The 16,215-nt window shown below is 52.3% G+C and overlaps 1 protein-coding gene across 7 annotated transcripts in view; it reads left to right on the top strand.

The window, feature by feature from the left end:
- The window catches only part of HM13 (histocompatibility minor 13), a 41,449-nt gene that overhangs the window by 11,307 nt on the left and 13,927 nt on the right, over window positions 1-16,215 (top strand). For all 7 annotated transcript variants that reach the window (XR_006386141.1, XM_044263289.1, XM_044263287.1 and 4 more), the window contains 5 exons: window positions 4,288-4,370; window positions 10,080-10,168; window positions 11,885-11,970; window positions 12,068-12,193; window positions 13,660-13,717. Coding sequence is in view for 6 of the 7 variants with exons in the window: in XM_044263289.1 (XP_044119224.1) it covers window positions 4,288-4,370; window positions 10,080-10,168; window positions 11,885-11,970; window positions 12,068-12,193; window positions 13,660-13,717 (442 nt within the window). In the remaining variant the exon portion in view is untranslated. The remainder of the gene's footprint in view (window positions 1-4,287; window positions 4,371-10,079; window positions 10,169-11,884; window positions 11,971-12,067; window positions 12,194-13,659; window positions 13,718-16,215) is intronic.

The raw sequence follows: 16,215 nt of genomic DNA, 5'->3' as shown, positions 1-16,215 counted from the left end.
TAAAGAGCGGGGGGGAAAATACGTAGAGGTAACAGTCACTATTAACGTTTGGGCATGTCTCCTTTCGGGCTTTTAATAAGCTTGCTTGTCACATAAGTATGATGCCATCCTAGCTGTAGTGTTGTGTCCTGTGTTTTTGCAGTCGTGCCTCACAAGCGCTTTTTCCCTGGTCACTGAAAAGCTCTCAAGGACGACTTTTAATTAACGTGTTAAAAACACAGGTAGATGGCGAAAAAAACATTTTCGGTCTAAGGGAAGACATAAATGAGCCATAATCTTCTCCCCAGTGTGGTTTTTCCTGGATCTTCCGCGTAGATTTACGTTTATGTTAAAACTTAAAAACAAATATATGTATGAGATACAGGGTGTTTACTGTAGAGATTTTTTCAATCTGTGCAGTCACGTCTGCCTCATTAATCTTAACACCTGCCTGTGGCTCTGTTTTACGGCTGCGCCTCTGAGGGATGTCTGGTGCTGGGATGTCACAGCGGTGCTGCTGCGAGCGCCAGCCCCGGGGTACAGGATCTCCGCCTGGGCACGTGTGTTCAAGTGTATTTGCAGTAGGAGGAACAGGTCATGTAGCATCTCCATTTGTAGTTTGAACAGATAGTTCCAAATCCCCGCAAAAGATGGCACCCTTTTCCGTTTCCCCTGATGGGGAATAGTGGGCTGGCTGCCTTGACTCTCACCAGCATGGGGTGGCATCAGAATTCCTCATCTTTGCCAGTCTGTGAGTGAGTCCACGACGTAATATTTAACACCTGCTTCCTGTCCCATCGTTCCCTCATTGTTGGATCAGAACTATGCTGCTTAATGGTTTCAGAATCCCCCCACAGGCAGGTTGACCACAACTCACCTCCAGCTCCCCCCGCACCCCACTTTAAACAAAAGAAATCATTCCAGTTTTTACTCTTACAAACCAGCGTGCATCAAGTAACATTAGGTATTCATGGATTTTTTTTTCCCTGGACCTTGGGTGAAGAGTTGGATTTACTCCATGCTTCGGTTCATAGCATCCCGTCATCAGTCCATGCCAGGCGCCCCTCCACCCCTAGTGCCCGCCTCCATGTCCCACCTCCATGTCCCTGTCCACAAGAAACACCTGCTCTGATGCGTTTGCTTTGTCTTCAGATGTGTGTCTCCTTATAAAACGTAAGGTGTCGGTCTGTCTGTGTCTACTGAGAGTCCAGCTTCCATAAACAGAGCTGTGCGGTGCATCTCCCTCTGTTTGCCTTTTCTCTCCCCTGTACTTTTGAGATCCCTCTGAGGCCGTCTGCACATCTGGCCCATTGCCTCCAGCTTAGCTTTTGGCAGAGATTTCTCAGGTCTCTGCTATGCTGAGTGCCAGGGATACATCCGCAGGCCCTTGCCTCAAGACCCTCTGACATTTTTAATACTTGGGATTCTTTCCTTTAGCTAGGTTCCCTCAGAAAGAAATTTTTGGCAGTGGAGGGTAGGAGCATTTTTCTTTAAGCCACTGTATGCTCTGCCTGTCCCCCACTGCAGGCGGGTAAGCCCCAACCTGCCATGCGCCAGAGGACACAGCATACCTCTTATTCGTGTCTTTAGAGGGTCCACACTGGGATTTCTGAGAGGGGGCCATCTGGACAACACAGCCAACAGATTCCTCCCAAACTCCAGGCTGGCGGCTTGTGAATTGGTTTTCCGAATGGTGGGATCCCTTGGCCCCTTTCCTCCCCGCCACCATGCTGGTTGGGATGTTTCTCAACATTATAAAATGTATCTGATTCCACCTCATTTAAAACTGATTGCTCTGAGGCAGCATACAAAAATTCTACCCAGCAGCATAAGCATAAAAAAGTAAAGGAAGAAATTGGAGTGAAAGAGCAAATTAAAATAGGATAAAACAAAGCCTTGGGTGAGGGCCATACCGTGAACCCAGGCCGTAAACTTGAAAGACATGTACTTTTGTCAGAATGGCTCTGATACTGGGGTTGCTCTGCGCTTCCAGCAGCTAAAACACAGAGAAAGCCAGGCTTGGTGAGACTGGGTGCACAGTCCATAGGCCACACAGTCCAGCCAACTCGCTCTAAGTTGCAGCCAGAGAGATTTTCCTAAGGGCCCAGGGGAAAGGAACACTACTGAGAGGTAGACCACATCGTCATAAAACTTGGCCCACGTGCCTATGAAGTATGTTCATAGGGCTTTTTCTTACGGTAGTCACATTCTAGGCCACTGCTTTGCTCATCCATCCATTCTGCAAACATTAACTGGGTGCCTGCTGTATACAAGGCCCCAAGTGAGAAAAACTGACCATCCCTGCCCTCCAGGAGTCTCTTGTTAATTGGTGGAGATGGACACCAGTCAGTCACATTGATAAATGTGAAGCTACAGTCCTGAGAAGTGCTGCAGAAGCAAGGCGTAACAACAAGAAAGCACAGAAGAGCCCCGCAGCTAGCATGAACCTCCGCCCCTGCCCTGCTCCCACCTCCAACAGCAGCACCTTCACCTACCTCACTGCTCAGCCGGCCGCAAACCCGGGGAGCCGTCCTCCCTGCACTTGCAGTCAAGGGCACCGTCTTCTGTCCGCCAGAGTCTGCAGTACCCTCCTCACCGGGCTGTCTGCTTCCACTCTTGCCCTGGGAAGTCTGTCTCCCACACAGCAGCACAGGAATCCTCTCAGGACATCCAGTCATGTCACAGCCCTGCCCTTGGTCTCCACTACTGGCCTGACTCACCCAGAGGAATCTAGATTTTCTCACGGCACTGTAGGGTCTCTCTGCCCCTCAGCGGTCCCAGCCTCATCTCCTCACACTGGGCCCCTAACTCTCTCAGCTCTAGGCTCACAGGCCCTGACTCTTCGCCACGTACATAAGCAACATACCCACCTCAGGACCTTTGCACTCACCTTTCTCTCTGCCCCAAATGCTCTCCCCCTCGAATACCCTCACAGTGGCTCCCTCACTTTGTTAAGGTTCTATTCCTGAACAAGGTGAGTATCTTCCCATTGAGAAACTTTCAACTGACTACTAGTCTAAAAGAGCAGCTCTCCCCTCTTCTCTCTGTTTGCCCTGCTCTGCTTTTCTTCTGAGGACCCATCACCACTTGACAATATATTACATACTTGTATCTTTTGAGATTCTTTCTCTCTTGCTGGCACATAAACTCCATGGGGGCAGGGACTTTGATGCCTCATTTCTTGCTGTGTCCCCAGAGTTCACACAATGCCGTTAACATGGTAGACAGTCAGTACACGTGAGCTGAGTTAATGAGGGGTGGTTGTATCAAGGAAGGCTGCTCTGAGCTGAGAGTCGAAGAAAGAAGGGTGGGGAGAATGTCCAGGGCAGCAGAAGAGTGTGTGCACAGGCCAGCTGCCTAGTGGTGAGGCTGTGGCACAGACAGGGCCCTCAGAAAGGCTGGTGTGGCCCCAGTGTGCTGTGAGCCACAGCTGAGAAGGTCTTTGGTGGCCATCGCAGGGGCTGAGGCCCGGGGAGGGTGTGGGCCTTGAGCTTGTGAAGGCGAGGCTTTAAGCAGGGGAGCAGTGTGGACAGACAGGCTTTAAACAGATTCTGTAATGGCCTCCTTGAGAGCACCCGGTGCCCCTGTGCCCCATACCACAGCACATGAATCCCCCCCAGCCAGAGACCCTTAAGAGAGCAAACTCAGGAAGGAGAGGATGACTGCGGAAGGAGATGGCAGAGCCTTCCCCAGAGTCCAGGATGTCCAGCAGTGACAGGCAGCTTTGGAGTATCACAAAAGAGAACATATCCCAGTTTCACTTGACAGTAAGACTGAGAAGCAGCAGCAGGCAGGGTCTCCTGTCACAGCTTGTAGCCATCACCATTGGACGAGTCCTCCAGAAGACCATCATGTAGACGATGGGGCAGGGCACAAGCGACTTACAAGTAGCGTGCTTGGGGCCTTGGTAGCCACCATAGGGGGCTCCCTAGATTTTTGAGCAGGGAGAAGGAAACTTGGAAGAGTGCATTCTGAGGCTCCCTTGGGGGGTTGCACTCAGGACTGTCCTCCCACATGATTCCATGCCAGGACTCTGAGCACAGACATAGTATTGCCCGTCTCCAGATAATGGAGCTACCAGGCACACACAGACTCTGTTGGGTGTCCCTCCAGGGGCCTGAGGTTGCTCCCTTTTCTTCTGTAGCCACAGAAGCTAGAAGGCCCCTAGCACTCTCTGAGATTCTTCCTCCCACTGTTCCCTAGCTCCAGAGGGATGAGACCAACCTCCAGAAGAGAAGCGGGGACTCTGATTTCCCCATAGCCACGGGCAACCCTGACTTCCTGTTTCTTTTTTTATTTCTGCCTCAGATATTCTCCCAGGAGTACATCAACCTCTTGCTGTCCATGTATTTCTTCGTGCTGGGGATCCTGGCCCTGTCCCACACCATCAGGTCAGAAGGCATCTCTGCAACATTTGAAGCAGCTTTCTCAGGAGCCAGTACAGGGTCCTGGATGAAAACATGACCTTTGGCGTCATTCAGAGCCAGGTTTGAATCCTGGCTGTACAATCCAAGGGCTTCTTTCCCCTGCGGTACAGCGTGGGTGAGCTAGAACAAGACCTGTAACCTCTATGGCACAGTCCCCTCCCAGGGACTGACAAGAGTATCCAGGGGGTATTTCCCACCACCGCCGTTGTTGGGAAGGTTAATCACATTGTAGTACCAGGATGTCACTTGTCACGGTGCTGAGACGGGTAACAGCAGCGCCACCTGCCAGGTGTTTTAGGCTGCTGGCACCTCGTGGTAAGCCCGGCTTCTCACGCGTGACCTTGTTTCCTGCTGAGAGAGGGGCAGTAGAGTGAGAAGTTAGGAGTACAGCCTCTGGAATTTGATTACCTGAATTTGAATCCAGACTCTGCTACTTAATAGCCCTGTGTCTTGGGGCAAGTCACTTAATCTCTTTGGCCTCAATTTCCTCAGCCGAATGTGGAGGAAAATAACTGAACCTTCCTCATGGGTCATGGGAAAGCTTTTAGCCCAGTATCTGACACCTAATGTGTCCAATAATTGTTAACTGTTGTTGTTACTATTACTTCCTGTGCTAACCTGCCAGGTGACTTACAAGGTTAGCTTTTGCTTTTATTTATTTATTTATTTGAGAGAGACAGAGACAGACGGCAGGAGAGGGAACACAAGCAGGGGGAGTGTGAGAAAGAGAAGCGATTTCCTGCTGAGCAGGGAGCCCAATGCAGGGCTCGATCCCAGGACTCCGGGATTATGACCCCAGCGGAAGGCAGACACTTAATGACCGAGCCACCCAGGCGCCCTTAGCTTTTGCTTTAAATCTTCTGTTATCTTTGGAAACTGAAGCTCAAAGAGATTAGGAATTTGCCAAGATCGCACAATGGATAAGCAGCAGAGCCAAGATTCAAACCCAGGTCTGAGTGGCCCCAGAGCCGTGTTCTCATTGCCACCTGCTCAGACAGGCACGTGCTGTGTTTGTCAGCGGGGATGAAGGACCTAGGCTGGGACCCTGAAGGGGTACTGCTCTTCATGTCATGGACAGGCCAATTCTCTGTGTGTTGTAAACATTTGGCATTGCCTAGCCCTGTTTCTAAATCAGAGTTATGTTCCCAGTCTGCCCCCTAGCTTGTGACTCCAAAAGTTTCCCCGCCTGTTTCCATCTGGTCCCTTTAGGTGGATACAGTGTCGGGTTGAGAATCACTGACCATAAGGTGGCCTGTAGACTATGGAGGTTCCCAGAAGGAAGGAACGCAGCTAAAAGTCAGCCTTGAAGGGTGGGAAACCTGGAAGAGGCACAAAGGAGAGGGGAAAGCTAGGAGTAGAAGATCTGTGTGCAGTGAAAGCGCATTTGGGATCTTTCTGCAGTAGTCAGAGAGGAAGCGCCGGGCCTGTTCACAAAAGGCATCAAAAGCCAGTTGGGTTTGGCCTTGTTTCCCTAGGCACACTGGCAAGACATTGTGGTACTCAGGAGGGTGGGTTCAGGAGATGTTGGCCCTGGAACCGAGGCCTAGCTCTGCCAGCTCGATAATTTGTGTAAGCTTCTCAAGTCCTCTGAGCATCAGTTCCTATAAAACGGAGACACTTTAAAAAAAAAAAAAAAAAAACATAGACACTGCAAGCACCTCCTCACTGGGGCGTGGGAAGGATCAGGTGAGCCACGACTATAACATGGCTCAAGCACCGTACCAAGTGCGCCATGAGTTGTGCTTCTGGTCCAGGATCATACAGCTGGGACTGGAATTCTAGTCTTTTGACTGAGTTCAGTGTTGTCTTCAACACTACCTGCCCTTTCCCCATGCAGCTTTGTTCTGGCCATCTGATAAGAATTTTAGTCCAGCCCCCGTCCTAAAAAATGAAGGCCTAGAGAACCTACTTGAGTGATTTGGACCTCACAAAACCGTGGCAGACCCAACCTCACAGGGCAGAGCTCTCTGATGGATCTGGGGGACGGTGGGGGCAGTCACTTCCAAGCACTGGGACCCCTCCTTCCCCATGCTGATTAGGGTCCCCCTAATTCTCATCCATCCCACCCCTTCATCTGTGAGAGGCTTGACATTCCCGGGCCTCCCCGTGACCCAACCACCACCTCAGAGAACCCGGTGTATTTTATGTCTTTTTTAACTAATTCATAATTTTGACTAGTAGAAATTACTTTTTTATTTAATTTTTTTTTAAGATTTTATTTATTTATTTGACAGAGATCACAAATAGGCAGAGAGGCAGACAGACTGAGAGAGAGAGAGAGAGAGAGAAGCAGGCTTCCCACAGAGCAGAGAGTCTGATTCGGGGCTTGATCCCAGGACTGTGAGATCACGACCTGAGCCAAAGGCAGAGGCTTTAACCCACTGAGCCGTCCAGGCGCCCCGACTGGTAGAAATTATTGACAGAGAACCAATAGCAACTGAAACTGCATATGGTAAAATAGATGAGTGACTAAAACTTACCAGAAGAATCATCTTCTTGATGAAATTTATAGCACAGTATTTGACCTGGCAAAATCAGACCTCATAAACACAACAGGTAACCTTGGGCAGGAGGGGCGCTCACCACACGGCATCAGAGCTGTCCTGTGAAAAATTTCATACGGACCAAAAACGGTGGGATGAGAGAAATTGTTTTGAAAAATTTACATGGAGAAAAACTGAATCAGATGCACATAATTTGAGCAAAAAGGGAGGAAAGCATAATTTAATCATGTTATATGGAAAGCTGAGCCAAAAACTATTTTTCTTTTTCAGTCAGATTGAGTTTTCTGAAATACTTTCTCAACGAAAGTCTACAGTGTAGTTAGAATTTCCATAAGCTGTTTATATTCACAAACTTGGAGGCAGACCTCTGTCAGGATCCAAACCAGAGGGTCCGAAGGTGGGGTTCAGGGAAGGCGAGGCCCTGAGGGGTTGTGTAACCAGGGTTGTGTAACCACCAGGATTCGTGGCTGGTAGAGGCAGGGGGTTTGAGCCCAGGTCTGTCTGACTTCGAGGCCCATATTCTTCCCAGTTTGGCAGGAGTGAGGGGGAAACAGATTATAGAGGGTGGGCTGGCCACTGCTTCCCAGCAGTCCTTCAGTCCCCAGAGGACTGGGGGAACAGACCTGATAAGGGACTGGAAGAGCCTGGCCCCGAGCCGAGTCAGCCCCTGGTGGGGATTCTCGTGGATCTTTCCACCCCTGCTGCCACCCCCCAGCCTGCCGCCTGCCTTCACCTTGTGCAGCCACCAAGATTTACAAGCCCACGCCAGAAGCCTTCCTGCCAAGGGAACCTCAGCTTATTTTTATCATCTCTGAGCTCATACCCCATCCAGCTGACCTTTAGAGGGAAAAGGACCCATAAGGTCCAAATATACCACCCTAGGAAGAAAAGGTCAGTTTTATCGACCCTTGCTTTCCACTCCCAGGGGAGAAGGACACCAGGATGTGGTTTCCCAGCAGGAAGCAGTGACCTTTAGGTTTGATGTGAGCCACGAAGGCTGGAGAGAGTCTCTGCCTACTGCAGAGGTCTGCCTTCAGAGGCACTCAGTGAGCATTTACCAGCTGCCACCCAGGCCCCAGGCCTGCCGTAGGTGGGGGTAGGTGGTGAGACGGGCCCCCACTCTCAAGTTCAGGCTCACCGGCCAGGTTGCTTGACTCTTGCCCTGCATTATCCAGCGACCCTTCTTTGCTCGGGATAACCACGTCATTAGTCTAGAGAGTTCTTACCTGAAGTCAAAGCGGCAGTTAAGGTTACAGGTTGCTGGGGCGCCTGGGTGGCTCAGTGGTTAAAGCCTCTGCCTTTGGCTCAGGTCATGATCCCAGAGTCCTGGGATCGAGCCTCACATCGGGCTCTCTGCTCAGCAGGGAGCCTGCCTCCTCCTCCTCCTCTCTCTTTCTGCCTGCCTTTCTGCCTACTTGTGGTCTGTCTGTCAAATAAATAAAAATCTTTTAAAAAAATAATAAATAAATAAAAATTTTAAAAAAAGAAAAATGTTACAGGCTGCCAAGCATTCATTTAATCATCTTAATAACTAAGAGAAAGATCTTATTGTAGTGCTCCAAATGAGGAAACACACAGAACAGTTAAGTAACTTTCCGAAGATCACACAGCTAATCAGTGGCAGAGTCAGGATTTGAATCCACGAAGTCTGGCTCCAGAGCCACTGCACTCTGCTGGTTCAGAAGTGAAACATCAAGCTCCTACGGAAGAGGCCAGTCTGCAGTGAAGGCCTTAGCTCCTCGGGCCTTCTCTCTGTCTCTGCCCACACGCTCTGGCTTCAGGATCTCCCAGACGTGATTCAGTGAACTGAGCTGAAGGTGGCTTCCAGCCTCATCTCTCCCAGCTTCTGCCCCCCACTTCTCAGAGCCCTCCTGTGGAAGCCCACTCCTGGTTGCATACTTGTGCCTGCCACATTTGGGTTCAATGGGCTCTCTTGTTTGTGCCACAGCCCTGCAGATGGGGAACCTGTTTGATAAGTGGGGAAACAGGCCCTGAAATAGTTCTTAACTCCACATCTTCTTTCTCCAACCACCAGGGTCTTAGAAAGGGAGCTCTCTTTCCCTGCCTTTCTGCTGTGCCCTGGGTACCTCTTGGCCTGCCTCTGTTTACCTACCAGGTGGGAGCACCATTCTGGATTTGCCCACCTCATCAGTCACTGTCAGGCTGATCCAGTGTCGCTAAATGCCTTTGAGCTCAGGCTCTGGACAAGTGCCAGCATTGACAGACGCTCAGAGTTCTTTACATCCCTGTTGTGGATCCAGAGTTGGGCTAAGCCTCTCTCCCCTGCCTTCTCGCTCACTTCACAGCAACGGTTTGAGACAGGTGGTATTGTTACTCCCACGTAGAGCTAAGGAGATGAGCCACTGCAGTGACTCGCCCACAGCCACACCGCTAGCGTATGGCAGGGTAGTCTTCTGGGCTGAGCTGCCCCCAGGGCCAGGCTGGGCCAGGAGGCCCTGATTTTTTCATCTTTGTCTGAAGGTGATCCAGAAAAGAAAGTTTCTGTTCCCTGCCTGGCCAAGGCACAGAGTACACCGGGTGATCTGAGACCATTTTCCAGAGATGAGGCTAGCCCATCCTGAGCAGCGGAGGCCTCTTGGAAGGAGTGGACGTGAGGTGCTCCTCCCCCCTCCACCTCGGGGCTGTGATTCATTGAGCTGATTGAGTCCAGCTGAGTTTATAAAACACTCGGGCCTGACGAGTCATGGAGTGGGGGGTAGGCAGTAACCATCAGATCATCTGACTTGATAGGTGTGGAAGAGTCGAGGAATATGCATTCTTGACAAGGGACTCACAGAGCGTGCACGGACCAGACTGTGGCATCCGTTCCTGTTCTAAAGCTGCATTTTACATGGAAGTCTGGCCTAGCTTTGTGTTTCTTGGACGAGAACCAAGAGGCAGCGCGGAAGCACTAGGATTCCAGAGACCTGTGTTTGAGTCCCTGCTCAGATGGGGAGTCAGCCCTGGGCAGTCCCTTACTCTCTCCGGGCTTCCGTTTCCATCTGTGAAATAGGGCTGGGAACTCCTCCTCGTCAAGAGGACTCACCGTCATGGCAACTGCGAGGGTGCCGGGAGGAAGGACGTGTGAATGGGCACTTCTGGGATGGTGTTGGGGCTGCGGTAGCCCGTGGGGGTCCTGTTTGCCGACCTGCTTTGTCTTTCCTTCCAGCCCCTTCATGAATAAGTTTTTTCCAGCCAACTTTCCAAATCGACAGTACCAGCTGCTCTTCACACAGGGCTCTGGGGAGAACAAGGAAGGTCAGTGCCGCCTGCTTTTCCTGGCCTTGGGGTTCTCTCACCTCTCTTCCCCTTTGTCTCCAATATCAGGGTTCTCCACTAGAGCAAGGGATGGAAAAGGTGGGCTCTGCAGTCACATTGCCTGGGTGGGAACCCAGCTCTGCTGCTGCCTACACGGGGGGCTCTGGGTGAATGCCTTTACCTCTCCGAGTTGTGTTTATTCCAGCTGTAAAATGAAAACAATACATCTGGTACCTCCCTCACAGCACGTTGTTAGGACTGGGGGTCAGTGATGAGGGGCGCACTCAGCACATGGCCTGGCCCGCGGCAGCACGCGGTGATGTTGGCCGGCGTAGCTCCTTGTATCATACCTGTGTGTAATGTGATGACTCTCCCACCTGAGACCCGGAACAGGGCGTCTTTGTTTAAAAAAAAAAAAAAAGAAAGAAAGAAAAGAAAAGAAAACTCTGGGACCTTGGGAAAAGCCTGGGCTTTGTGGGTTGGTTCAGATAGGCGTACTGGTGCTGTAACACGATTGGCGAGGGCTTGACCAAATGAAAAGTATTTCTTGCATCAAAGTCTGAGCTTGGGAATGTCACTCTGTCTTACGGGTGCCTGACGCATTCTGCCTTATTCCCAGAGAGGGGTGAGTTTAAGTCATTCCTTTGCATTTCAAATGCATCTGTGCCTAAGAGATGACTGTTGAACTTAAAAAAAAAAAAAGAAAAAAAAAAAGCTAAGCTTGCACCACAGAGTCTTTGAGGTCCAAGGCTCCATCTGTCTTGTGCTCTGTCACATTCGGGTGACTCTTGGGCCCAGAGTGGGGTACTGTCACCATATCATGGTCCGTTTGGCTCTAGGGCACATCAGAAGATGTGGCCCTGAGCCGATTGGCTTCACATCCAGTTAAAAATCACCAAGGTGCTTCCTGAAAATAATACTATACTATGTTAACTAACTTGAATTAAAAACCAAAAAAAATTCCCCAGGATGCCATCACCAGAGAGGAAAGAACAAAAATTGGGGCCAACCAGCAGTCCATTCCACTCGAATCTGAAAGAAATGGCTGCGCTCTCTCACCCCAGGCAAGCCCCACCACCTTCCTGCGCTTCCTCACTGGGAAACTTGGAAGTGATAGGGAATGTCTGCCTCAGAGCCCCCCTCAGGAGAACACAGGGGCTCCCTCCTACTTTCTCCAGGCTCCAACTGTCACCTTCTTCCTCTTCCTCTTTTGCTGGTGATGTAGGGCTGCCAGCAACCTTCTTGCTTTCCTTTGATGGCAAAGTAGGAAGATTCCCGAATGGACTGGGACCTAGCTAAAGACCTGGGTAGCAGCTGGCATTGACCGAGCACCCACTGTTTGCCAAGCACTGTGCTGAGTGTTTCGTGAGGACCACTTCCCTTGCTCCCCAGAGCAGCCCTGTGGGGGAGGTGCCGCAGTCCCCTTTTTACAGAGGAGGAGACTGAAGCTCAGAGAGGGAATTGCCTCCCCCAAGGTCACCCAGCTACAAATGCAGAGTCCGTGCTTCTGACACCACGGACTACCTCCCACTGACCCTGCACCAGGCCTGTGTTCTCTCTGGGCCTCCAGGCCCTCCTCTAGGAAATCGGGGCGGGGAGGGGGTGCTGGGGAGGCTCTGACAGTGCCCACAGCCATGCCCTCCTCCGTCCAGGGGCTGACAGGTGGGAGGGGCAGCCCCGCCCCGGGGAGTGGACTTACCCGGCCTCTCTGCCCAGAGATCATCAATTATGAATTTGACGCCAAGGACCTGGTATGCCTGGGCCTGAGCAGCATCGTTGGCGTCTGGTACCTGCTGAGGAAGGTAAGGAGCCAGGGCCTGGGGCAGGATGAGGGGAGCGTGAGAGAGGATGCGGGAGCAGGGTAGACAGACAGCCAATCTCACTCCCGCCTTTCCCCAGCACTGGATTGCCAACAATCTCTTTGGCCTGGCCTTCTCCCTCAACGGGGTGGAGCTCTTGCACCTGAACAACGTGAGCACCGGCTGCATCCTGCTGGGTGGACTCTTCATCTACGATGTCTTCTGGGTGAGTGGGGCTGGGGCACAAAGGGCCCCTTGCCAGGCGCCTGGGTGGCGCAGTTGGTTAAGCCTCTGCCTTCGGCCCGGGTCATGATCTCAGAGTTCTGGGATAGAGCCCCACATCGGGCTCCCTGCTCAGTGGGGAGTCTTCTTCCTCTGTGCTCTCTCTCCCTCTCTCAAATAAATCAGTAATTTTTTTTAAGGGGGTTTGCTTGCCTCCTCTGTCCCTGTCTTACAGCAGTCATCTGGTAGAAGGCGGTTGCCTCAGCCTGGAAATTAAGACCCCAGAGCAGGTCTTCTCTGGGCCCACTTGCCCTCGTCTGTGAAACAAATGAAAGAACAGATTCTCCATGTGGCTGAGAGCCCACGCTGTGCCCCAGGCCTTCTAGCCACCAGGCCTTCTAGCCACCATCACTTCCTCTCCCAGTGGTCCTGGCAGAGCTGTTCCTTTCCTCTTTCTTTCTGGCAAGCAAGTTGGGACCCAGAGAAGTTGAGGCAGAGGAGGTTAATACTGGTGAATGGGCCCAGTGCGGGCACCAGTCTGAGGACAGAGGCTGCTGGGGGGCAGCACATTCTGGCACACACTGGTCCCTCACGTGCCACGCTCACTCCCAACAGCCATCACTGAGGGATCAAGGGCAGCCTGACTTCGGCACCTTTCCCTGGCCTCAGGCAGCCTCTTTCCCCCTTAAGTGGGTAGTGCTGGAGGACTTCATGGTGCTGGAGAATTTCATCTCCTAGGAGGAGCAGAGCCCTGAACATACAGGAGACCCAGCCTGGACCATCAAAGGCCCTTTCCCAGCTCCTTCAAATTGCCCTGTTTATTGCCCAGAACCAAGAGTCCCACGAGGTATCCCTATGACCAAAATCAGTAGCCACCTAATCTCGGCTTCACATCTAATCTGGAGCACCTCATCACTCCCTGCCCCTTTCCCTGTGGGTCTCAGGCAGCATTGTGTCAGGACTGGGGCGCATGGGTGGCTCAGTCAGTTAACCATCCGACTCTTAGTTTCGGCTCAGGTCATAATCTCAGGGCCTTGAGATCGAGCCCTACCTACATCAGGCTCTGAGCTGAGAAAGGAGTCTCCTGGAGTTTCTCTCTCTCCCTCCCTCCCTCCGCCCATCCCCCCGTGCTCTCCCTCTCTCGTTCTCTAAAATAAGTCTTTTTTAAGAAAAAAAAAAAGAGAGAATGGGGCGCCTGGGTGGCTCAGTGGGTTAAGCCTCTCCCTTCAGCTCAGGTCATGGTCTCAGGGTTCTGGGATGGAGCCCCGCATCAGGCTCTCTGCTCAGCAGGGAGCCTGCTTTCTCCTCTCTCTGCCTGCCTCTCTGCCTACTTGTGATCTCTCTCTGTCAAATAAATAAATAAAAATCTTTTAAGAAATAAGATAAAAAAAAAGAAAAGGAGTTCCTAGGACAGGGTTCCTTTCCTGTCTGGCCCTCACCTCCCTCCAGACTCCTGTCTTCTCCTCCTAGGTATTTGGCACCAACGTGATGGTGACAGTGGCCAAGTCCTTTGAGGCACCAATAAAATGTAAGTGACCACATCCACCGTGGGGAGCCCCTCTCTTTCCACCTCATGGCCCTTCCCCCCTCGTGGTCCCTGTTTTGGTCCATACCTCTCCCTTGGCTCTTCCACACGCATCTCTTCCTTCTCCACGCTGTCCTGTGTCTCCAGCCTGGTTTCCATCCCCTCTTTGATTCATCTGGCTGTGTTCACATGCAGCCACGCTCTGCCCAGGCCCTGGCGTCCTGCCGCTTGGCCCCAGTGTAGTGTGTGAAGGGAGGAGACAGCGAGGCTGTCTAACAGGGCCTGCAGCGGGGCCCGCGGGGGCTCTCCAGGAAAGGAGGTTCCACACTAAGGCCCAAAGCCGCTCCTGGGCGCGCTATCCTGTACGGTCTGTCCCGCACCCCTCACACGGCTCAGGTTTTGTTCTTCCATGTAGCTACCCATTGTTTATAAAGATGAGAAAATCCAGTGATGGGCATGTAGGCATCAGTAAGCCGCGCAGGAGTGTCGTCCCTCTCTGCGGCGGGCCCGCGGCACAGCGTCTCGGCCGTGCATTACCGGCCCTCACCGAGTGCCGTCACTGAGAGCTGGCTGGCTTCAGTGTCTACCCCACCATCTTCAGCGTGGCCACCTGTCCCTGCAGCTCATGGCCTCGTGGTCCCAAGCTAGCTGCCACAGCTCCTAGTACTGACTCCTCACTCAGCCATGCCCAGAGGCAGAGAGAAAGAACTTCATGCCTCAGTAGAGGCATGGCCACAGACCCAAACCCAAACTGGTATTGGGGATGGCGGGGGAGGAGTCATGATCAGGTTTGAGTTTAAGGCTCCGACCACTCAAGGGTCCCCTCCTGGGATTACGAGACCCAAAGAAGAGGATGGAATTAGTCAGGCTGATAACAAGAAATAAGGGGAGAGTCTTGTTGGCAAGGCTTTGGTCTTGGGAAGCGAGCACCGTGAGCACTGGGCAGCCAGGGTGAAGCTGGCCTCAGAGGATCGAGAAAGAGCTATTGTCCTCAAAGCCTTACTGCTGCTGCAGATGGACTTCCGTGAGCTGGACAGACACTCCTGGATGCACACTGCTCCCTGGTGCGATGGTCCCAGCTCAGTGACTGGAGGGAAACGAGTTTCAGCCAGCTTTGGTTTGAATAAACCAATGGGCCCATGAGCCAGGCCCTCCTGCTGGGGAGACGGAGGATCACAGTGGACGGGCCTGGGTCATGGCCCTCCTCAGTGTCTGGGAGCAGAGTATTTGAGTTGGCAGCCCCCCAGAACCAGGGGTGTAAAAGCAAGGCTGTTCTGTGGCAGGAGAACAGGTGCTGGGCCAGGCAGGGCGGCCCCTGGTCCCCACGTGCCATGATGGATGAAGCCAGCCCGGGTGCCAGGAAAGCTTTCATGAAGGATAAAGAACACGTGTTCACCAAGGAGGCTGGGGCAGGGCAGGCCTTTGAAAGAGAGAACAGGGCTTCAGCGAAGGGCAGAGGCAGGAAAATGCACGGAGGGCCCTGGGAGCAGAGAAGGATTGGGGAGGGAACGTGGCTGAGTTTAGGAGAGGAGCAGAAAAGTGACCGGATTTGGGAAGCCAAGAGTATCATTCCAGGAAGCCTGGACTGCCCAGGGGGCAGTGAATGAGCCATTGGAAGGCCCTGAAGAGGGCAGTGACACTGTCAAACTTGGGTTCTGGCGTGGGGAGAAGGCCCATTGCCCTCAACTGCTAGGCGTGGTGCTCAAGCAGGATAGCAGAGTGCGTAAGCTGAGCTGCCTGGATTGGAATCTCAGATATGACGCTAGCTGGTTGGGTGGCCTTAGGCAAGATCTTCATTCACCTATCTGGGCCCTGGTTTTCACATCCGCCTCTTAGAATTGAATGGTACCAGGACTGGGAAGATCGAATGTGGGGATCTGTAAATCACAGTGACTGAGCACTCAGGGCGGGAAGAAGTAGATGGGGAAGGGCATCTGTGTGTTCGTTAGGGAGGCACAGGCTCACCTAGAAACCCCGGCATACCTCTGCTTACGTATCCTTGGCTGGAGCTGGGTCATGTGGCCACCCCTAGCTGGAAGGGAAATCAGGAATTCAGGAGCCGGGGTTGTCCAGATTGCCCCAATCTTGTGCCACTGGATTCATCCCGTGGGAAGGCTGCTGCACCCCAAGTCAGAACTGGGTTGATAAAGAAGGCATGGGGTGACAGTTAACAATGTGTGCAAATCATCTCGATTTTCACAGTTCTGTGGGGTCAGTTCTCTTATACCCATTCACAGGTAAGAAAACTGAGGCACAGAGCAGCTAAGTAACCTGTGCAAAGTCACAGAGCAGAGCCAAGATTCAGACCCATGCAGTCTCACCTTGGAGCCCGCACCTAAGTGCTCTTCTGCTCACAGGCACTATGGAGGGGCTCCCGGACGGCTCCGTCGGCTCAGGCCACAATCTCAGGGAGCCTGCCTTGCCCTCTCCCTCCACCTCCCTGCTCTCCCTTGTGCTCTCTAGCTCTCTTTCCCAAATAAATATTAAAAAGAAAAAAACAG

The sequence above is a fragment of the Neovison vison genome, chromosome 8, assembly GCF_020171115.1.
Source record: "Neovison vison isolate M4711 chromosome 8, ASM_NN_V1, whole genome shotgun sequence".
Taxonomy (NCBI): domain Eukaryota; kingdom Metazoa; phylum Chordata; class Mammalia; order Carnivora; family Mustelidae; genus Neogale; species Neogale vison.
Note: the sequence above shows the minus strand (reverse complement) of the source record. Positions and strands in the feature narration are given on the sequence as shown.